The 23,110-nt window shown below is 46.8% G+C and overlaps 1 protein-coding gene across 4 annotated transcripts; it reads right to left on the reverse strand.

Moving 5' to 3' along the window:
• Positions 1-671: 671 nt before the first annotated feature.
• Positions 672-21,852, reverse strand: Tmem231 (transmembrane protein 231). Of its 4 annotated transcripts, none has more exons than XM_087594884.1 (7): positions 21,686-21,852; positions 21,414-21,583; positions 7,041-7,169; positions 6,684-6,827; positions 4,305-4,386; positions 3,031-3,128; positions 672-2,713 (listed from the first exon to the last, which is right to left on the reverse strand). In XM_087594884.1, the coding sequence occupies exons 1-7, from the start codon at positions 21,822-21,824 to the stop codon at positions 2,621-2,623; spliced, it is 855 nt and encodes a 284-aa protein (XP_087451010.1). In that variant the 5' UTR covers positions 21,825-21,852; the 3' UTR covers positions 672-2,620.
• Positions 21,853-23,110: the final 1,258 nt, after the last annotated feature.

Raw genomic sequence — 23,110 nt, forward strand, 5'->3', positions numbered from 1 at the left:
GGAAGCGCAAGAACCTGGGTTCGTCCCCAGCTCCGGAAAAAAAAGAACCAAAAAAAAAAAAAAAAGAAATGTAAATAAGAAATACTCAAGTTAATAAAGAAAAAAAGGAAACAAAATGTACAAAACTTACTTTGAAATGCACGAATGTGAAGAAGTGGAGGGGGCGGGGCAGAGAGAAATAAAGAGTGGGGAGAGAGAAAGCTTTGCTAACCCAGCCCTCACCTCATTCAAACAGAATCTGAACCAATCATGTGACAGAATCAGACCCTCCTCCTCCCCTCCCAGGATGAGTAATCAACTCAGACTCTGGCTCTGCGTTATAGCTTAGCTGCAATCCTGTGTATTTTCCACTATTTTTCCTCTTGCCATTCTGGGCCATGAGGCCTAGAACTAACCACCCAACATCTGATCTGAAAATAACCTGATACTCACCAAACACAGTTGTAATTTTCCAGCCCGTGTCTTCCATTTGCCATGTGGATTTCAATGAAAATCCCTCCTTTACCTGGGGTTGGCCTAGAGGACTTTTGCCGAAGACCTAACAAAAGCTCTCAACATCTTTAGGTAGGGTCTGGGCAGAGCATCTCGGTCACTCAGAATCCCGTGGAACCTTGTCCCCTCCCTATTGTTTCCCCGCCCAGGGCCCCTGCCTTTCAGAAGCCACGGGAAACTTCCTTTCAGAATATTTTAATTAGAAAGTTATAAAACATCATTGAGTTCTGTATACAGAATTTGCACAGAATAGTTTAATATAATGCAAAGTAGCTTGTATCTTTGGTCATCTTTCTGTAACTTGTTATCTTTTTTTCCATACAATATATTTCTTGTCACGCCGCCAAGCCCATTTCCTTATTTTATTCAGACAGGGTCTCAAGTATCCCAGGCTGGGCTCTAACTTAGGGATGATTCTACTCCTGCCTCCACCCCTGATGTGCTGGGGTTATCGGCTTGCACCACCGTGAAGGTGTGCTGGGGATGGAACCCAGGGCTCCAAGCATGCCAGGCAGGCGCTCTTCCAACAGAGCCACATCCCTAGCCCTCTCATAACCTTTGCGAAATTGAAATCAGAGACCGTTTTTCACGTAACTCTTCGGGCGTATAATCAGCCATACGTGTTAGGTCAGAGAAACCAGTACTAGAGAGTTTCTCTCCTCAAATACTTCGAAAGAGCTTGGTTTTCAAAATTCTTACTTTGCTCAGTCTGACAGAAGGGTGCCTCCAAGGTAAACTGAGGCACGAAGGGAGGAGCGTTTGTGGTTAGGCATGGAGGCAAGGGTGGTAGGGCGTGTCCTCCCAGGGCCAAAGGTGGAGTTCTTTAAGAGGGCACAATTGCTCAGCGCAGGACCGGGGCCAAATGAGAGATTTCTGTGTAAAGTAGAAGTCTTTGTAGACTTCTGCAGATCAGAGGGCTATCTGGCTGGGCTCCTTCTCACTGTTAATGGCCAGGCTGGATTAGAGGCTCTGCTTAGCCTCCTTCCTCACTCTCTGCTCCTCATGCCTTCCCCAAAGCCTCCCCTCTGGTAAGTACCCTGTTCCTTAATCGAGGGAACAGCCTCCGAATAAACCCTGAGGTTGTCAGGCAGTGGGAGCCAATGCCAACAGCCACCCTTCTGTCACCCACATCCTTTCAGAAAGGGGGAAGGCCAGCAAGGAGGAGGAGGAGTGGCTGGGCTGTTGGGTGAGGGCCAGGGAGAAAGAACCTGTTGTTAGAAGCCCAATGTCCTCCACTGATGCTGGGGGTAGGGGGACAGACTGAATGAAACAGCACTTCTGACTCCAGCCACCATCCCAGGGGCACAGACAGAGGCCAAGAAACAGGGCACAGAGCCAGCCATAGCAGGGCAGGAACAGAGGGCTGTTTAGCTGAGCCGATGACAGACCCCCATCTATTAGCCTGAGGGCTGAGGGCAGGTGTCTGGTCCTCCTGCCCTTAAGTCACCCGCCAGCACGCACATGTTTCTGAGACTCTTGTATTTGAGACGCCCTGCCCCCTTCCGTTCTCCAGTTGAAGGCTTCAGCTCTGGAAATCAAAGTTCTGAATGGGCACTGTGTAGATATCTAAGAGCAGAAAGTACTAGGGATTTGCATATTTCTTGTGAGAGACCGGAGGAGGCTAAAAATGTAGCTAGCTTATGATAGGAGGGAGGGGTGGACAGGGCATCCCAGTTCAAAAGAAGTAAACTACTCCCTTGACCAGAGGTGGGGCTCTTTCAAAGATGTATGAACTCACCACAATTTTCTCCTGAAATTCAAGGCCAAAGCAGAGCAAAACCAGAAACAAAACATAACCCTCCTGTAACCCTGCGACCTTTCCACAAACTAGTGTTTGTAGGTTCCCCCCGTGCTTTGAAGACGTGGGGGTTGTGCCGGACAACACTGGAAAATCCATTCTTTGTCTCTGAGGTGAAACACGCACGCAGGCCTGAGAGTGTCCAGCGGGCTCTTTGCAGAAATGTTGTAAAACTGCCGGTCTCAGAAGACAGGAATGAGGTAGCCATGGTCCCTCAGTCTCCTGACAGAAGCTTCTCAGGATAAGTGCTCTTTCCTTATCTCTCCCTGGGGCACGGCTACAGGGATGGAGGTCACTACTTGGTTCTGAAACACGAAGATTTTGATTCTTTCAAACACCCAGAGGAAGATGAGCAGGATGCTGACATACTGGATCCAGGCAAACTTTATCATCTCCCAGAACCCTGGCTGATAAGTACAAATGCTAAGGAACAGCAGCCATGAGTAAGGAACAGCTACCCCAAAGCTCAGGTCAGATGGGAAACAGAATACTTCAAATACTCTCCAGAGATTATTAAGATATAAACATGGATAATTCTGACTCAGAAATGTTTAGAAAGAAAGAGGCACAGGAAATTGATTTTTCTTTGCTGTAGGAGCAGCAGTCATTTGTATGGGGCTAAAGAGCTGTGGCAATTTCCTATCTTGTGAGTCCCACATCTGTTCCTACTTGGGGTAACTAAACTAAGGAAGCTCTTCTTTCCTAGTGGAACCCGGCTAACAGAAAGGATATGAAATGACTTCCACGGGATAGCGGATGACAGCATCGATCACAAAAGGAGCTTCAGCGGCCCGGCCCACCAGCCAGATTGGGTTGGGGTCACTGAGGACAGTGGTAACTGCAAGGCAAACATTAGTCATTAATTCAAAGCGAAGGGCTATAAGTAGTCTTTGAGTACAGATCCCAAAGTCTTTTCTGTTTCTAAGATCTATTTGCATGCTTTTGTGTGTGTGTGTGTGTGTGTGTGTGTGTGTGTGCAGGTGTACCAATTCTCTCCCTCCACCATGTGAACCCCAAGGATAGAACTCAGGTCATCAGGCTTAATGGAAAATGCTCTTATCCACCCACTGAACCATCTCATTGACTCCTTTCTTCTCTCTCTGTCTCTCTGTCTCTGTCTCTGTTTCTCTCTCTCTCTCTCTCTCTCTCTCTCTCTCTCTCTTTCTCTCTCTCTCGTCTCATGTAGCTCACTGGTCTCCAACTTGCTATATTACCAAGGATGAGCTTGAATTTCTGATTACTCTCGTCTCCATCTCCTGAGGGCTGGGGCTATGTGTGTGTGTGTGTGTGTGTGCTACCAAGCTTTATGTGGCACTGGTGACTGAATCGGGGGAATTGTACCCGATCTATGCTAAGCAAGAGCTCGAGCTCCCAGCCCCGAAGAGTGAAAGTTGTATGAAACTATTTATATATGGACAAAGAGTGAATGAATTAAAGAGGAAAGAGTTGATCTTGGGGCCAGCAGTTGTCAGATTTAGTTTTAGGAATTGTATTGCTGCTATTGTACTGCATAAAATTAAAAAGAAATACTGGAATTAAAAGCCCTCCACTTGTGAAACGTTTGTGGCTGTCACCCATAATGTCGTGTTGCCAGAAACACTTTTGATGCCTTTAGGGAAAATGTTAGACCACAAACCAGCCTGGTGTGCTGACTCAAGCCTGGGGACACTCCTCTAGGGACGAACGCTACCTATAGTCAGTTCTGCCGGTGCCTCCCTTCTACCAGCCTACCATTGCGGACTGCCTGACACGCATCACCCATCGCTGTCTGGAAAGTGAGGACAGTAAACGGCCCTGACTTCTCTTACAGGTGTACTATGAGAGACAACTCACTCAAACCAATACACACTAATGAGAGCAAAGCAGCCAAGCCAGTGACAGGATAAATAAAGCGAGTGATTGCTGATATGCTGGGCTACGGGAGAGGTGGCTTGTGGGGAAGGGTGTGGACAGTGGACAGAGGACAAGTTCCGGCAAGCCCGGGCAGCCTGTGGACAGGGGTCCAGCAACTCACCATTCCTTTCCTGATAGGCAGCGACAATGTGAGTCAGGTCGTAGTCATGGGCAAAAGGACTGGTCCCATTGATCACCGATACCTGGGGCGAGGCGGGAGGACACACTGTGAGCACTTCGCTCTCCTTCCCACGCAGCAGCCCACCCAGCCTCAATCCTGAGGCCACCCTGGCCCAGAGACCACGCTCTTGTGCTTGTGACCCAGCCCTGGTTCAGAATTATTTCTGTAGAGTTCTATTTTTATTATTCATACTTGTGTGCGAATGTGAGTGTGTCAGAGGGTGGGGGTAACATGTACATGTGAGCACACGTGCCCATAGAGGCCGGAGGCATTGGGTCACCCTGGAGTCTGGAGTTAGAGTCACAGGTGGTTGTAAGTGACCTTATGTGGATGCCGGGAATAGAACATCTCACCAGCCCCGGTTCAGTAATCTTTTCTTTGGGGATGAATAAACTTTCTGTAATAATCATTTTTGAGTACACACACACACACACACACACACACACACACACACACACAGAGAGAGAGAGAGAGAGAGAGAGAGAGAGAGAGAGAGAGAGAGAGAGAAGCTGCTTTGTGGGAATGAGAAAGCCCAGGAGGCTGCAGAGCTGGTGCAGAGCTGGGCGATGGTGAGATTCTGCCCATGTGTCCATGTTGGCTTTAATATAAAGACAGCAGTTTCCCTCCGATTCCTGTTGTAAGAAAATAGGTTATGCCAACCATGTGGCTGCCAGTGTGTCCCCTCCATCCCTGGTCCTGCTGGCGTGAGCCATGGCCATAGGGCTCTCAAACAAAGGAGCGCTGAGCCAGTCGGTGTCTCAGGAAGTCACAGCAGTTGAAAAACGTGACATTTATAAGCCACTTCTTCATTTCTGTTTGAGATGAGGTGTTGCTCATTTCACCGGGAAGTTTGAAAATCATGACATATAAGCAAGGCTCCTTCTTATTTCTGTTTGAGATGGGGTGTTGATGAGATGCCCAGGCTAGTCTTTACTTCCTGGCTTCAAGTCATCTTCCTACCTCGTTTCCCAAGCAGGGGCTGCCAGGGCCCGCACGACACCACACCCACCCGTAAACCTTTTCACTCTGGGCTGGCATATGTCACCTTTTCAATGAATGGTGACTGGTATTTTTAAAAAGATATTTACATAGGCATTTTATGAGATCATTTGGAAGATGTGACAGTCAATATTGACTGTCATATTGCTTGGCCTGAGCAACACTTGGGAGATTTAGTAGAGGACACTCTGGGCACAGGGCATTTCCAGAGAGGTTTAGGAAGTGAGGCTCAGAGCTGATGGATAGTTTGACCCACTGACAGGTTCAAAATGTGAACAGACGTTGGGTGGTGCGTGCGTGCGTGCGTGTGTGTGTGTGTGTGTGTGTGTGTGTGTGTGTGTGTGTAGCTGTGGAAGGTGGGACCTGGTTGGAAGAATCGAGGCCTGGGAACTTGTCTTTCGGGGTTATATTATATCCTGCTCTGGCCCCAACCTGCTTCAATCTGCTTCCTGAAGGCCACAGTGTAAAGCTCTTTACTCCCCTCCTTCCCACCAGGACAGCCTAAAACCTTTGAAACTGTGAGCAAAACAGATCTCTCCTCCTTCAGGTCGTTCTGTCAGGCATTGGGTCGCAACAAGCAGTCACTGAACAGAAGGTGACCTGGTGATGGCGCACACCTTTAAGTGGATCCCTGCAAGCCTGAGGCCAGCCTGGTCTACAGGGTGAGTTCCAGGGCTACACCGAGAAACCCTGTCTTGAAGAAACAAAGCAAACAAACAACAACAAAAACTAACACAGAATACATTTGGAGTGTGTGTACCCGAATGCAATGGACAGTTAAGTTCTTCAGTAAGAATGTTTCCCCCTCTCTCAGAAGAGAGCCTTTCTATGCCTACAAAAAATTATTGTTTTCTGTGTGTGTGTGTGTGTGTGTGTGTGTGTGTGTTTTGTCTGCACATGTTTCCGCGCACCATGTGTGCACAGTGCCTGAGGAGGTCAGAAGAGGGTGTTGGATCCACCGGAAATGGAACTACAAGCAGATGTAAGCTGCCATCTTGGTGCTGGAAATCAGACTCAGGTTCTCTGGAAGAACAGCCAGTGCTCGCAACTATTGAGCCAGCTCTCCAACTCCCTTCCTACATTAAGAAAGAATTCACGATGTGGCTGGAGCGATGGTTTAGTGTTTTAGAGTACTGACTGCTCCTCTAGATGGCCTGGGCTTGGGTGCAGCACTGCACATCTATGGTGTACAACATCCGTTCAGGCAGAACACTCATACACATAAGAACTAAATGCTATTTCTAAGCTTAAATTTCTTGTCCTTCGAAGGCTGTGATAAGCCTACGCATGAAGGTGCTGGACCACAACGGGCATCCTTACGTTGTATCTGACGTCCAGGCCACGGTAGCTCAGTGGCTGCTTCTGTTGCAGCCTCAGGTCACCATTCACATGTAACTGTGACCCGGGAACAGCAAAGGAGGACTGGAGAAACGCCATGCTCTGCATCTCGAATGTTGACATCCTCTGAAATCATTAGGAAGAGAGATGCGTTGTCAGGCCTGGCATGCGTGTGCTAGCCCACTCAGGAACCTTTCTGCCCAGAACCCTCTGGCCTACTACTTTGAATATTCAATTTGTCTATTTGAATTCCCAATAACATTCCGTACAAGAGCCATCTGCAATGTGGCTCTCCCAGGGGAGGAGGAAGAGGAGAGGGCTCAGAGAAGGCAGACTCACGTGCAGTTGGTAGGAGAAGGTCAGGATAAGCTGCACACCGAGAACTTGCTCTGTGGACTGCAGGGGAAGTTCAAGTTTAAAGTATAGTACATCCATTTTCCCATCCTGGTTCCTGTCTTCTTCTCTGGTCTACAGAGGCCAAAGGAAGAGATTTACTTTGTTAGAGAATTGTCATAGTTAGGCAGGTGGCACACACAACTTTAATCCCAGTGCTTGGGAGGCAGAGACAGGCAGATCTGAGTTAGAGATCAGCCTGGTCAACAGGGCAAGTTCCAGGGCAGCCCAGGTACACAGTGAAACCCTGTCTTCAAAAGAAAAACAACAAACAAACAAAACACACACATAACACAAAACAAAAACAAACAGAATTGTTATTTACTTTAGTTGTGTGTGTGTGTGTGTAACTATGCGTATGCACGTGTGTGTGTCTGTGCAAGCCAGAAGACACTGTTGGATGCCCTCAGGCTTGAGGGAAGGTGATCATTGCGAGTTGCCTGATGAAGGTCTGAAACTTAACTGCCCTCTGCAAGGGCAGTATTGAGCCATGTCTCCAGCACCCAGAGAATTTCTTTTTCCTTCCCCTCCCTAACTGTCATCCTCTTGTTCTTTCTTTAGAGCACTAGGATTAGCCAGGGACTCCCCGTACTAGAGACTAGCACTGACCACTGTGCTCTATCGCTGAGCCACACGGTGGCTCACAACCACCTGTAATGGGGTCTGATGCCCTCTTCTGGCAGGCAGGTGTACATACAGATGGAGCACTCACACATAAAATAAATAAATCTTTAAAAAAAATGGAAAGAAACAAAATCTAACTCTAATCATCATGCAAATGCTATACAAATCCACCAAGCTCTATTTATACATTTCTCTAAGATTTATTTTTATTTTATGTGTATACATGTCTGCATGCATGTGTGCCTGTGCACTGAGTGCGCACCTGGTGCACACAGAGGCCAGAAGGGAGCTTCTGGAAGAGGCCCTGAAAGTGTTGTTACAGATGGTCGTGAGCCGTCATGTGGGTGCTGGGAACTACACTCAGGTCCTTTGTGAGAGCAGCTAGTGCTCCTAACCACTGGGCCGTATGTGTACCCCCTATTTGTACATCTTAAACCCCAAGTGCCCTTGCTTCAGATACTTAAGGTTGGACTATCTGTCTCATGACTCTGTGGAAGCTTCAAAGCTTGTGTGTCTTTCAGCATCCATCAATTTTAAAAAAAGGGACAATCAATAAGATACCAAGACCACAAATATTTAACAAAAATCAGAGGAGGGCATAAGAAAGTCAAAGCCCATAAATCATATGTGGACAGTTAAAAATAAGTCGCTAGCTGGTCCCTGCAGTCTCGGGTATGTCACAGTGACCTGACAGTGGCTAGCAGGAGGGACAGAACTGAAATGCAACCCCTCTGCCAGGCGTCCTTGACACACATCAAAACCTCCATGCTAAGCTCATCCCAGAAGCAGTCCACCTCAGCCCATTACTTTGCCCACCCATATATAAGACTCTGCAAACAAGAGGTTTTTATCTCAGATGAGCAAGGTTGGAGTGAAGGTAGGTGCCTTTAGAGCCTTTAAGTGATCTCTTTCCTTCAAGACAGCAGCATCCTTGTCTTAGGCTTGTTATCATCTACTGTCCTTCCGCCACTGGCTACTTCTCTCCTCGTCCTTGTCCATCTGCTCTCTGGGGGAGGAGGGGACTTCTTACCAGGGTGGCTGATAGAGTCCCAGAGCCACTTCTGTATTAGTCAGTATGAGTGAGATGGGAAGCGGCTGCCTGGCCTCCTGTGAGCTAGCTTCTGTTGCTCTAAGGAAGACTGCTGGCCACGCTGTTGCTATGAAGAGCTACCGTGACCACTGCTGTTCAGAGTTCAGTCCATTATCCTCATGGTGGGAAGCATGGCCATGTGCAATCAGACCTGGTGCTGGAGAGGGAGCTAAGGATTCTGTGTCCAGATTGGCAGGCAGCAGGAAGAGATGGGACTCTGTGTCTGGTTTAAGCTTCTGAGATCTCAGAGCTCACCCCACACAGCGACACACTTCCTCCACCTATGGGCCTGTGAGTACCATTTATATTCAGACCAACACAGCTACCGTCTGGACCTTTGGACTGGAGAGGAAGATAAAGACCGACTGTGATTCTCTGTTTACAAGGGAAGAGGGGCCAGGAGAGAACTGCTGAATGGCTCCAGGGATGTGACAGGGAGAGGACTTTATTTCACTTGGTCCTTACAATATGTGTCACGCCTTAGACAGATGAGAGAAATCTAGACACAGATTTTTAAATTTACTTATTCTTCTACGTTCTGAGTACACTGTCGCTTTGCTGTCTTCAGACACACCAGAGGAGGGCACTGGATCCCATTACAGATGGCTGTGAGCCATGTGAACCATGTGGTTGCTGGGAAACCTCTGGAAGAGCAGTCAGTGCTCTTGACCGCTGAGCCATCTCTCCAGCCCCAGGAAGCAGGATTTAAGATTGGATATTTTACTGTGTTCCATCCTTTTGGCTAATCAAGTGGAGATTAGATATTTTTAATTTAAATTTCCTTTTTTTTAAAAATATTTTTTCTTTCTTTTTTTTTTTCGGAGCTGGGGACCGAACCCAGGGCCTTGTGCTTGCTAGGCAAGTGCTCTACCACTGAGCTAAATCCCCAACCCCTTAAATTTCTTTGAGTACTAAACTGTCCAGAAAAAAGTTTTTTTAAAAGTTAAAAAAAAAAATAAAGCAAGCAAACAGTAGCCAAATATTGTGGGGCATAGCAAAATCTCAACATTTAGAGGCTGAGGCAGAAGGATCATTACAAAATTGGGGCCAGCCTGGGCTACATAGAGTGCAAGGCCTTCCTAGACTACAGAGTGAAACTCGTCTCAAAAAATAAAGAATAGGGTCTGGAGAAATGGCTCAGTGGTTAAGAGCACTGCCTGCTCTTCCAGAGGTCCTGAGTTCAATTCCCAGCAACCACATGGTGGCTCACAACCATCTGTAATGAGATCTGGTGCCCTCTTCTGACCAGCAGGTATACATGCAGGCAAAATGCTGCATACATAGAAAAAATAAAGAAATAAAAATAAGAGCCGGACATGGAAAGAGGATACATAAGTATCAGGAGTTTAAGGTCATCCTCAGCTACATACCAAGTTTAAGACCAGCCTGGGCTATACTACACTGTCTAAAAAAAAACGAATGATGAGGGAATGTTATCTGAGAATTTCGGGAAGAAAAACAAGGTCAAAATTGTCTGACTGACTAAAGCAAGCTGTATTTTGGGGTGCATCTGTGACTGACCAGTCCAACTGCCTCTCCCTAAGTGGGATTTTGGAGAGCAACCCCTTTAGCCTCCTGAGGTCTCTTTTGTGTGAGAGATAAAGTGTTACAGAGGCAAGGGAACTGGTTGTTATACAGTGTCATAAAATATGTCTGGAGTAAGGTGGGGTAGCACACCCCTTTAATCCCAGCACTGGAGGCAGAGGCAGGCAAATCTCTGTGAGTTCCAGGACAGCTAGGGCTACACAGAAAAACCCTGTCTCGATCAGCCAACCAATCAATTAATCAAACAATGAAAGGGAAGCAAGGTAAGGATATATATGCAAATGAGGTCGCAGGTTTAGTGTGGGTTGAGAAACATGTTTTACACCAGGTCTAAGAACCAGGAACTTCCTTTAATTATACATAGAAACCGTAAGTTGCAAAGCCTTCACACAGGTCACACAGGAACTTATTCTTCAACCTCACACAGAAGCCCTAACCTGCACAGGGACCTGCGCTTAACTGTCTTAGCTGCAAACAGTAACCTTGACCTGAAAGGTGGGCACATCCTTCCTGCTTGGGTCTCACAGGAGGTGGAGCACTGTGTGCTGCTCTTCCAGAGGACAGAGTTTGGCTCTCAGTACTTCCTCTGGGAGCCTCACAACCACCTCAAACTCTAGGTCCAGGGAATCCCATTGCCCTCTGGTGCCCCCAGGAACTTACGTGCACACATATTCACATAGGTGTACATACATGTAGACATATATACACCACACACAAAAACCAAATATGAAATCAATAAAATAATAACAACAATATGGAACCAAATAATTATATATATACATATATATGAATATATATATGAATATTTGAGAAGAATTTGAGGTCAGCCTGGTACACACAGTGAGTTCCAGGCAATCTACATAGTAAGATTGTATCTAAAAAACAAACAAAAAACCCCCCATAAAACCAAAAATATTTCCATAAATCCTTAAATTACATACATACATACATACATACATACATACATACATACATACATATATAAATAACCTCAAAGAAACATGCACCCCTCCCCCCCCAAACAAAACCAAACCAAAGACAGGGGCAGGAAACATCATTTTGTACAAAGGTAGCATTCTGCTGGGAAGAGTGACAGATAAATACATGACAGCACCAGGTAACTGTCAAGCAAGTGACACGAAGAAAACTGAAGCAGGCTAAAATGGAGAGGCTAAAAGGGAGACTTTCATGAGAAGTGTTTGGGATGATCTAACTTGCTGGCACCCTGACAGTATAAGCGGGGAATGGGTGGAGGGTGGCTAAACAAGGGTCTGTGTGGGTGACGGCAGGGCACCTGGACAGTGGGAAGGCTGAGGAGGAGGAAGAGGGCGGAGGCTCCCTGACCGTGGGTGAGTCAAAGCTAGCTTCCAATGACAGACTTCCTCCAGCAAGGCTTCAGCTTTAAATGTTCCACAACCTTTCCAAACAGCGCCACCAGCTGGCGACCAAATGTTCCCACACGAGCCTAAGGAGGACGTACCGTGTTCAAACCCTAACTGTGACTGTACTCTGATGATAGTAGGCACTGGGGCATGCGGGTCAGTGGGTCAGGGTTGGGTGGGGGGCTGGAGAGATGGCTCAGCTGTTAACAGCACTGGCTGCTCTTCCAGTGGACCTGAGCCCAATTTCCAGTGACCACATGGAGGCCATCCATGTCACTATAACTCCAGTCCCAGTGGCTTCTGAGTCCACTGCACACATACGGAGCACGGACAGACGGGCAGGCAAAACACTCACACACATAAACTAAATACGATGGGTTTTTTTTTTTTTTTTTGTTTTGAAAAGGAGTCATTCAGAGAGCAAATACCTCAACACTAGTTCTAGCTCAGTTGCTAAAATCTAATTGGTACCTGGCTAAGAAAATGTGTAAATCACAACACTTCATTTTTATGAAATATGTGTGTATGTGTGTTTTGGAACTTAAAAATTACATTTATTTATTTATTTGTGTGTGTGCTTGCATGCGTGTGTGGCACATGAGTGGAGGTCAGAGGACATGGTACAGGAGACAGTCCCCTCCTGCCATGTTGATCCTGGGGATGAAGCACAGTTGTCAGGCTTGGTGGCAAGCACCTTTGCCTGTCCAGTCAGCTAATTAGCTTACTTTTTGTGATTTCTAAAAGCACTCATACACCTATAATAAATAAAACAAAAATATCTAAATTTTAAAAACTAACCAAACAAAAACAAAAAACAAAACAAAACCACAAACATTTCATGGAGGCCAGCCAGAAAAGGATGTTGGGATTCCTTGGAACTGGAGTTACAGATGGCTGTGAGTTGCCACATGTGGGTGCTGGAAACCAAAACCCAGAAGCAAGATGTGTCCCCGGAGCTGAGGACCAAACCCAGGGCCTTGTGCTTGCTAGGCAAGCGCTCTACCATTGAGCTAAATCCCCATCCCCACAAGATGTGCTCTTAACTGGCCCAGTTATCTTTTTATTTAGAGGTCTTGCTATGTAGCCAAGTTGGCCTTGAACTCCTGATCTTCCTGTCTCAGCCTCCCAGTGCTCAGGTTACAGGCAGGCAGGTGTGTAACAGTTTTTATATCCATGTATGGTCTCATATATTCCTGCCACACATTCCGGTATAAAAACCATCACAGCCTGTATATGGCGTGCTAAACTGAGGGCAAGAGGAGGTATGGACTCCAGTAGCTGAACTGGGTTCTGACCAATGATCATCAATTCTCCATCTGTAGACGCGCGTGTGAGAGTATGCGGAAGTGATCACTGACAGGGTGCTTGCTTAGTATGCCCAGCATATGTTGGCACTGGCTTCGATCCTCAGCCCCACATATGCGCATTCATGCACACAAATGTGCCTGCCTGCAACGGTGCCTGTGAACTCTAATTTCAAAGTTTTCTGGTTGTTGCAGGATAATCATTTACAGGAGAGATCAATACTAATGTTGGCTAGAAGATGTACCTTAGTCCACTGACATCGATCTGGTGCAACTGAGAGAAGAGACTAAAATACTTATTTTAATGTAGGAAATATTAGAAGCACAGGAAGGAGAGGACTGAACGGGCAAAGGGGGACGATGCCTGCATCTGACATTGAGAAAGAGGGTGCAGGCAGCTGGGAAGAGAACCTCAGGACATAGCTGGTGTGGACACCTCAGTGGAGGGTCTCTTCGAACACCAGGGCCAGCAGAGTGTCCACATGAGGCAAGCAAGAAAGTGACGTGACCAATGACGGTTCAAACTTCTAGAGTCTGACATGGGCAGTTTATTTTAGCCATTTTAAGCACAGCACAATTTATTAAAAAGATTCCTGGTGATAATTAACTCAATCCTGTGTGTGAACAAAGCTTAGGACATGCTATATTGAAACTCTTTTTTTTTAGATTTATATTTATTTATATATGAGTACAATGTAGCTGTCTTCAGACATACAAGAGGGCATCAGATACCATTACAGATGGCTGTGAGCCACCCTATGGTTGCTGGGATTTGAACTCAGGACCTCTGGGAGAGCAGTCAGTGCTCTTAACCACTGAGCCTGAAAGTCTTTACAAGGTACAAATGGTCTCTTTCATAAAGATATGTAGGGCCTGTTGACAGTGCCTAAGGGGCTGGGGAGGTAGCGACTGGGAATTCAGGTGTAACCCGGTCCTACAGATAGCAGAGATCACCAGGCTACTAAACACACCCAGCTTTCCCAGTGGGAACCAGCCAGGTATCTGCTCCGTGGAAGAGACAACACCCCAGCGCTTCTCTCTGAGTGTTCTGTCCCTGTGCCCTCCACTCCTCAGAGCTTGGAGGAAGGTCATGTAGAGGGGACCTGGAAGGCTGAAGGAAAATACCTGACTTGATTGTTTGGTTGCTGTCCTTATCAGGACCCCACCAGTAGGGGGTCTTCACTCTGGCAGGGAACAACCAGTCCTCAGGCGAGGCTTCTTGTTAGCCGCAGGGAACAGGGACCAGAGGGCAAGGTGGGGTTGGAGCTGACCGTGACTGATAGCCAGCAGGAGCTGCTGTTAATTTCTGTGTGAGTGAGGCTCGAACCTGGGGCCTTGCGTATGCTAGGCTGGGGCTATATGCCACTCAATGACATTCCAGGCCAGGCTGGCTGCTGACCTAAGGAGTTCTACTGCTCCCGGGCCGTCATGACTTATAACCATTTCCCAGGGCATCTGCAGCCTCTTGTGGCTTGTTGGGGCTTTGTTTGGTTCCTGTTTTATCCCTTGAGTTTTTTTTTTTTTTTTTCTGTAATTTTCAATGTGAATGATCAAGTTTAAACCACTGTCCATCTCGCCTACTCTCGTCATTACTGGGTATTATCTTTCTGTTTTTTATTTAGTTGTTAGAATGATAGCTCCATGGTTAATAGCACTAGGCGCTCTTACACACACTCTGGTTCAGCTCCTAGAACCCAGTGGGTAGCTCACAGGTGAACCCAGTGGGTAGCTCACAGGTAACCCCATCTCCAGGAGATCGGATGTCCTCTTCTCCTGAGTGCTGCCTCTGCCTCCTAGGTGCTGGGGTTTACAAACCTTTGTCAACAAGCCCTTTGCTGCTGTTGTCGGACAGTGCTTTGCTACAAAGTCTTGGGTGGCCTAGAACTGGAGTTCCTCACCTTCTGGCCATGTAACCACCACATCCTGCCACCCTGGCTCTTTGGATGTCTGCACACAGATGGGTACTGAGAACTAAAGCAGGCAGCCTCCTGGCCACCAGTGACTGTCAGGTGCTAAGGACAGCAAGACACACCCCAAGTGAGAGATGGGAAAGAATGGGTGCTTACACACACGGCCTCTCCGCTCGGACTGTTCTGACATCCATCTTTAATCTCTAGCCCTGTATCCTTAACTGAGCCATGTCACCCAGAAGGCCACTTACAAATAACAAAAACTAGACTTTAAAATATATGGGAATCTTGCAGACACCGTTACAGGTGAGCTGGCCAGAGCAGAAGCGAGGATGTCTGTGACTTTGAAGCATTTTCCAAAATTAGTAACTTCAAAGCCACCTCCCAATGTTGGTCAAATCTTGGCCTAAAATCCATGGCGTCCTTGACTCCTAGGACATTTCCCAGACATGGTGGAGCCAGCCTGGCTCTATGCGTTCAGAGCTAAAATTCAAGTATTTCACGGATTAAGCATGGAAAATAAAATACGTATTTTTTTGGGTTGTGTCTGTGATGTATTGATAGCTAGGCTTCCTCGCTGAGCTTGTGACCTTCCTGTCTCAGCCCCGTGAGTTGCAGAGGGTACAACCGTGCAGCACTGTGCCCCAGTGGACACTGTTCGTGTGAAGGCCAGGACAAATGACCCCGTCTGTGAGTCTATGTCTTCATATGTAAAATGGTGGACGATGTTCTCCCAATTCACCTCACAGGGTTACTATGAGAATAAATGAAAATATTTACTGTTCACAGGCCAAATACTGTGGAAAGGACTTTAAATATCTACCTGACAGTAAAGTACTTATTGTGTGTTCAAGGAGATAGAGGAACACAGATAAGACATGGTAAGTCAACAGGGATTTTTACTACGGTTGCTTGTGTCACACACTAGGCTACTGCCTGTCTGCTTTTATGAGCATTGGAGATGCAATTCACATACCATAAAACCTACTGTTGGAAAAGCGAAGAACGGGGGGCCAGAGAGTCTGCTTAGCTGCTGGAGTATTTGCCAAGCAGGCAGGAAGCCCTGGGCTCCATCCTCAGCACCGAATAAACTGAGTGTGCTGGTGAATGCTTTGAATCCCAGCACACAGGAGGCAGAGGCAGTCTGGGCTATATAAGACTGCCTAAAAATAATAATGACGATGATGATAATACTACTAAAATATATACCATGTGAACGTGTCCAGCTAGGCACAGTGGTGCATGCCTGCAATGCCAGCCATTAATTAGTGAGGCGGGGACAGGAGGACCACAAGTTCAATAAACCAAGATATCAACACAGAGACCAAGAATGTATGAAGATGGGCTGGAGGGATGGCTCAGTGGTTAAGAGCACTGTCTGCTCTTCCAGAGGTCCTGAGTTCAATTCCCAGCAATTGCATGGTGGCTCACAACCATCTGTAATGAGATCTGATGCCCTCTTTTGGTGTGTCTGAAGAGAGCAATGGTGTACTGACCTACATAAAATAAATAAATTAAAAAAAAAGAATGTATGAACACACACACACACACACACACACACACACACACACACACACACGAGCACAATAAGGATTGAACCCAGAGGCTTGCACATCCTAGACAGCATTCTACCCTGAACAACATCCCTAGTGAGGGCCCTGTTTTCTGAACTGTGCGCAATTACCAAGGTTGCAGCTCAGAGGTTGACCGACTGCCTAGCACATTTAAGGCCTTGGGGTAGAGCCCCACCATGGGAAACAAAACAGAATGAAATGGAACGCAGCAGCACATCCTCCAGGATTGAAGAGAATTAGTTTTTGGCTTCTGAAATTTGAAAGTGGAACCGCCAGAAGCAGAGGAAGACGATGCAGGGCTCTCTCAAGGGGGTGGCTTCTGGTTCTAGAGATAAGAAGCTCACTGCCGCCGGCTAAGCCACCAAGCAGTGGCAGCGAATGAGTAAGAAGGAAAGGAGGGGGAGCAGAGCCTGGTGTTTACTCTTGCTTTGGTGAATACCTCAGCTTTCCCTCAGACTTAAATGTCCAGAAGTGTCCCAGGGAAACAATGGCAACATAAAAGGGAGAGATATAAAGAGAAAACCGTCCGCCGAGAATCCCAGACATAAACACAGGATGTTTGCCAGGCGTGGTGGCACTTGCCAGCCACCCCAATGCTTGGGAGATGGCAGTGAGAGGATGGACAGCTTGAAACCAGCCTAGGTTTGCACAGTGAGTTGGAATTTGGTCTGGACTACGTAGAGAGACCCTGTTTCAAAAACAAACAGCAACCAGCCAGTCAACAACAACAACAACAACAACAACAAACAAACAAGAAACCCCACACACTGTCTTAAAGTAAAACCAGAACTAGGGGCTGGAGAGATGGCTCAGTGGTTAGAGCACTGGCTACTCTTCCAGAGGTCCTGAGTTCAATTCCCAGCAACCACATGGTGGCTCACAACCATCTGTAATGGGATCCGATGCCCTCTTCTGGTGTGTCTAAAGACAGCTACAGTGTACTTATATTAATAAATAAATAAATCCTAAAGAAAAAAACAAACAAACCAAAAACCAGAACTAATTTTGTTTTAAATTTAAAAAAAAGTGTCAAGGCCTCACAGATAGCATGCAAGTGTTCTCCTGTGAGCTACTGTCAGCCTAAAAACCTTTGTTTTCACCTTTAGAAAGAAAACACATTAAGTGTGGACCTTAAGAAGCCCAGCTGTGGGGCTGGAGAGATGGCTCAGCAGTTAAGAGCACCCGACTGCTCTTCTAGAGGTCCTGAGTTCAATTCCCAGCAATCGCATGGTGGCTAACAACCATCTATAATGGGATCTGATGCCCTCTTCTGGTGTGTCTCAGCTACAGTGTACTCATATAAATAAAAAACTAATTAAAAAATTAAAAAAAAAAAGTAAGTCCAGTGGGTGCAGAGGGAAGGGCAGGCCCACCTCTACTCTGGCCTCTCTCTCTCTCTCTCTCTCTCTCTCTCTCTCTCTCTCTCTCACATAATCACTCCTCTTTATAGGCATTAGAACAGACCTGTGGGTCTCGATCAAGCTCTTAGGGGGTTTGAAGGACCCTTTCACAGGGGTTGCATATCAGATATCCTGCATATCAGATATTTACATTATAATTCATAACAGCAGCAAAATTAGTTATAAAATAGCAATGAAATAATTTCATAGTTGAGGGGGAGGTCACAACAACCTGAGGAACTGTGTTAAAGGGTCGAAGCACTAGGAAGGCTGAGAACCATTGCATTAGAGGCCTGAGAATACAAATGGGGCCAGGTAGTTAATAAGAGGAGGCAGGAGGATCACCAGTTCATGGCCAACCTGGCCCATATCTGGACTACATTGCAAAGCCCTGTCTTAGGGATAAATAAAAAGCGGAGTTGGATCGCTGGCTTAGCAGTTGGGAGCACTGGCTGCTCCTCTAGAGGATCCTGGTTTAATTCCCAGGACCCAAATAGCAGCTTACAACTGTCTATAACTCCAGTTCCAGGGGATTCATGGCACTAGGCATGCACATGGTGCACATATATGTGTATGCAGGCAAAGTACCCATACACAGAAAATAAGATAAAATAAGGTAAAATAAAAGGCATCAAGGCAAGTAAATAAATAGTAAAAGCAGGGGCTGGAGAGATGGCTTAGTAGTTAAGAGCACTGACTGCTCTTCCAGAGGTCCTGAATTCAATTCCCAGCAACCATATGGTGGCTCACAACCATCTGTAATGAGATGTGATGCCCTCTTCTGATGTGTCTGAAGACAGCGACAGTGTACTTATGTATAATAAATAAAGAAATCTTAAAAAAAAAAGTAAAAGCAGGCACGGTGGCCCACAATCTCAGTGCTGTTCAGGCACAGGCTGAAAGACCAGAAATACTAAGTCATTAAGGTCAACCTAGGCTACATATCCAGTTTCAAGCCATCCTGGACCACATGCCTTGCATTCTCAAAAAACTAAGGGGTATGTGTTGGTGGTGTGGGGGAAGAGCCTTAATCATTTGAAGATTTAAAGAGTTCAGTGATGCTACAAAAAAAAACAAAAAACAAAAAACAAAAAACAAAAAAACAAAACAAAAAAAAAAAAACAATTAACATCCAAAGCAAACACTTATGCCCCAGTTACCTAATGACTGTGTTAGAACTGCTCCCCAGGCTGGGTGATGGTGGCACATGCCTTTAATCCCAGCACCGGGGAGACTGAGGCAGGGGCATTGCTGAGTTCGCGGCCAACCTGGTCTACAGAGCAAGTTCCTGGACAACCACGGATACAAAGAGAAACCCTGTTCGGAAAAACGAAAACAAAGAAGCACTCTCCCGATGTTTTTAATAAGATTTGCTGCGAGTCTACTTCTGTTTCCCGATGTTTTTAATAAGATTTGCTGAGAGTCTACTTCTGTTTCTGAGTATTCTCTACCGACATTCCACAGGGGAAGGCCGGAGCCTTCGTTTTCCTCCCCTTCCCACCAGACCCCATGGCATCTCCCCGCTCCCCTGATCCCTTCAGTTTCCCTAGATGCACATTTTGCTTAGTCAGCATTCTGTCTAAGACGATGACTATGCAAGTCCTGTTCGCAACCCTGACTGCATCTCCTTCCTTGCTTCTTCGCGAGGTTTATTTCCCTGCAGGAAATAATTGTTTTCTTTGCTTGCTTTGTTTTCTCTATGTGCATGAAATTTCAACAAAAAGCTTCCGCTGGCATTCAGAGGTGTATGACATAAGTCTGGGCATGTGGTACTCGTCTGTTGTCCCAGCTTCTTAGGGGGCTGAACGGGACTTACTGCTTCAGCCAAAGCCAGCTTGGGCAGGCAACAAGCAAGGCAATAAGCCATCTCAAAAAGAATAAAAAAGCCGGGGTTGGGGATTTAGCTCAGTGGTAGAGCGCTTGCCTAGCATGTGCAAGGCCCTGAGTTCGGTCCCCAGCTCCGAAAAAAAGAAAAAACAAACAAAAAAAAAAAAAAAGAAAAAAACAAACAAAAGAATAAAAAAGCCGTAAGATTTAGTTAAAAGCTTTAATTCATACAATAATTTTAATAATAAAAATAATTGGGGCAAAATTTTAAAAAAACACATCAAGGAGTAAGGGTGGGTAATGAGATAACTCAGCAGGTAAAGACCCTTGCAGCCAACCCTGGGAATCTGAGCTGGATCCCTGGGAGAGTGACAGGAGGGAACCGACCCCTTCCATGTTGTGCCTCTGACTTCAGGAGCCAGGGCTCCGGCTTTTGACACAGAATAGCCTTGAGCTTGCTGTGTACGTAGGGGAGGGGCAATTTAAATTCATCACTCTGCTCATGTCATTGAATAAGCTACAGATCTTAAAACTAACAAACTCGGTTGGTTAACAAGTACTGATACATATACCAACCACAGTGAGCCTTCACTTTTCTGTCAACAGGTTTGTGATAAGGAAAAAAATAATTATACATATACATATATATATATATATATATATATATATATATATATATATATATATATGAGAACCAAGTAATCTGAATTAGATTTTGCATATTGCTATCTTATTTACCTGTTGTGGGGAGAAAGTCTGACACCCCTGCCACGCACCCGCCCCTTCAGCTACAGGAGTTTGCCTTCTAGGCTAATAATCAGACCTGTCCGAATGGATCCACATTTGAATGTAGGAAAGCCAGATGTCCCATACGACTAAAGGAAATGTAAGGAAGCATTTGATTTATGCGAAAGCAAACACTAAACTGCAGACAGTAAAATGTTCCAGTTTCATAGGAGACAGCTGCAGTGTGGAACCCAGTTAGGAGCCTAACCCAGACAGGCGTGGCTTGGCCAGAGCCGGAGTCGAGAATTCAACCAATCAGCGCTTTCCCTACCCTACGTCCAGTCTGCATAAAAAATGCGGGCACTTTCTGTCTTTACAGCCTGGTGATGTTCAAATTCAGCGACATCCTGGCGTCTACAGAACCCGGCCTTCAAGCCCTTAAAAGGGTTTTCACAGCCACTTTTTCATTCAGAAGTAACCAGCACCAGAGACAGGCAGTGCTCTGGCTTCTGGACTCAAATCCACCAAACATACCGCCTGCATGGTTGATTGTCTGGGGACACCTCAAGAAGCTGAGTAAAACTATCTAGAAAGTTAAGCATGCGCGGGCCAAAGAGACTTTGTTTCCAACCCCGGTGGATCCTTGAGATCCAAGCTGTGGGACTGAGCATTGGCTCAGTGGTAAAGTGCTCGCATGCAAGCAAAAAGCCCTGGGTTTGATTCCCAGCACCCCACAACCCCCAGCACGGCGTTGCATAGCAGAAATTCCTGGCCCTGGGAAGGTGGAGGCCGGAGGATCAGTTGTTGAAGAACGACTTCGGCTATATAGTTTAAGGCCAGCCTGGGATACATGAGACTGCCCCCACAGCCCGTCAAATGACCCAACTGGGATCTCACCCCATGCTTTCCCCCCAGGGTCCGGGCGGGAACCACGCACCGACACGAGCGGAACGCGCAGGTGAACCCCCTGCAGCCGGTTGAAAGTGGGGTACGTGCTCCAGGCGAGGAAGGCTCCCGGCTCGGGCCCCAGTAGAGCCACCAGCAGCACTTGGTGCTGGAAGCGCACGTTCGGCTGCTCCTCGTAGCTGCTGCGCTTCAGCCAAAACCCTGCGGGAGACAAGGCGTGTTGGGGGAGCCGGGTCAGGATAGCCGGCCTGGGCCCGCGGGCCGCGCCGAACCGAGTGGCCCTCCAGACCCAGGCAGGCTTACCGTGGCTCCGGAAGGCCACCAGCAACGGGGGGATGTAGGTGAGCGCGGTGGCCAGCAGCAGGAAGAGAGCGGCCTTGGAGCAGAGCCCCGCGCGGTAGGCGCGCTCGATCGGGTGAGAGAAGAGATGGTACAGCGCCATGAGCCCAGGGCCGCAGCGCGGAGTCTCCACGGCAACCGACGGCGGACAGAGGAACCAATAGCAGGCACGCAGGCCTTTAGTAAGGGGTGGAGCTAGCGGGAGGAGGTTTCTGTGTTAGTTAGTACATGCATTTTGATTCGGTTCCCGTGGGTCCCTTCAAGAAAGCAACAGAAACAACATTTCCACTCACCAAAGTCTGTGTCAGTTGTACAAAATCAGATGTGCATAGATGTTGACATCTCCCCATAGGTCATCTATTAACTCACAACATAGGATGGTTGATATAGCTTAGTTGGTAAAAGGCTAGCTAGCTTACCATGCAGGAAGCCCTGAGTTCATACCCAGCACTTCATTAAACCCGGCATGGTGACCCGCATCTGTAATACTAGCAACTCTTGAGATGGAGGTAGGAGGACCGGAAGTCCAAAGTCATCTTTAGCGACACTGAGTTAGAGACCAGCCGGAGATATGCGGGACTGTATCTCAATGGAAAAACTCCAGTATGGTTCATACTGAAGTCCGGCCACTCTTTTTTTTTTTCTTTCTTTTTTTTTTTGGAGCTGGGGACCGAACCCAGGGCCTTGCGCTTGCTAGGCAAGCGCTCTACCGCTGAGCTAAATCCCCAACCCCCCCAACGCCCCCCCCCCACTCTTATAAAAGGGCCACAGTCCTAGAACCAGGTACTTTTGCCTTCAAAGTTAGTGCTTTCACTTTGCCCCGTAGCAGAAAAGATAGAAAACGAGAAACAAATCCCTTGGTTCTTCAAAGGTTTGAGGGTAATTTACTACACGGCTCCTTCTGGTGTACTTAGGTATAAACGCTGATATTGTCTTCCTCAAAGTTAGCATTAGCGAATCACTTAGGTAACTACTAACAGGAATATCTTAACGTGAAAGACAGATTTTATCTGTTTTGAAGTAGGGTCTTACCATGGAGACTGTGCTGGCCGTTGATTCTTTCTCCAGGTCCTCAGCAAGAACAGTCAGAGCTCTTAACCCCTGGGTCTTCTCTCCGGCGCCCACCAATTATATCTCTTAATTCTGGAAAGGCCGTCCTCTGACCTGTACAGGCCTGTCATGGTGCTTATCTGAATATTACATAAATACTAAATAAATGTTATAACATGTAAGTAAGCTGGAGAGAATGGCCCGTTTTCCAGAGGATCTAGGTTTGACTTTCAGCACCCACATGGTGACTCATAGCCAATTGTAACTCCAGTCACAAGGGATCCAACAACTTCTGTGGGCACTGCATACATATGGTACACATGGTATATAGACATACAC

Source organism: Rattus norvegicus, chromosome 19, assembly GCF_021556685.1.
Source record: "Rattus norvegicus strain SHRSP/BbbUtx chromosome 19, alternate assembly SHRSP_T2T, whole genome shotgun sequence".
Taxonomy (NCBI): Eukaryota; Metazoa; Chordata; class Mammalia; order Rodentia; family Muridae; genus Rattus; species Rattus norvegicus.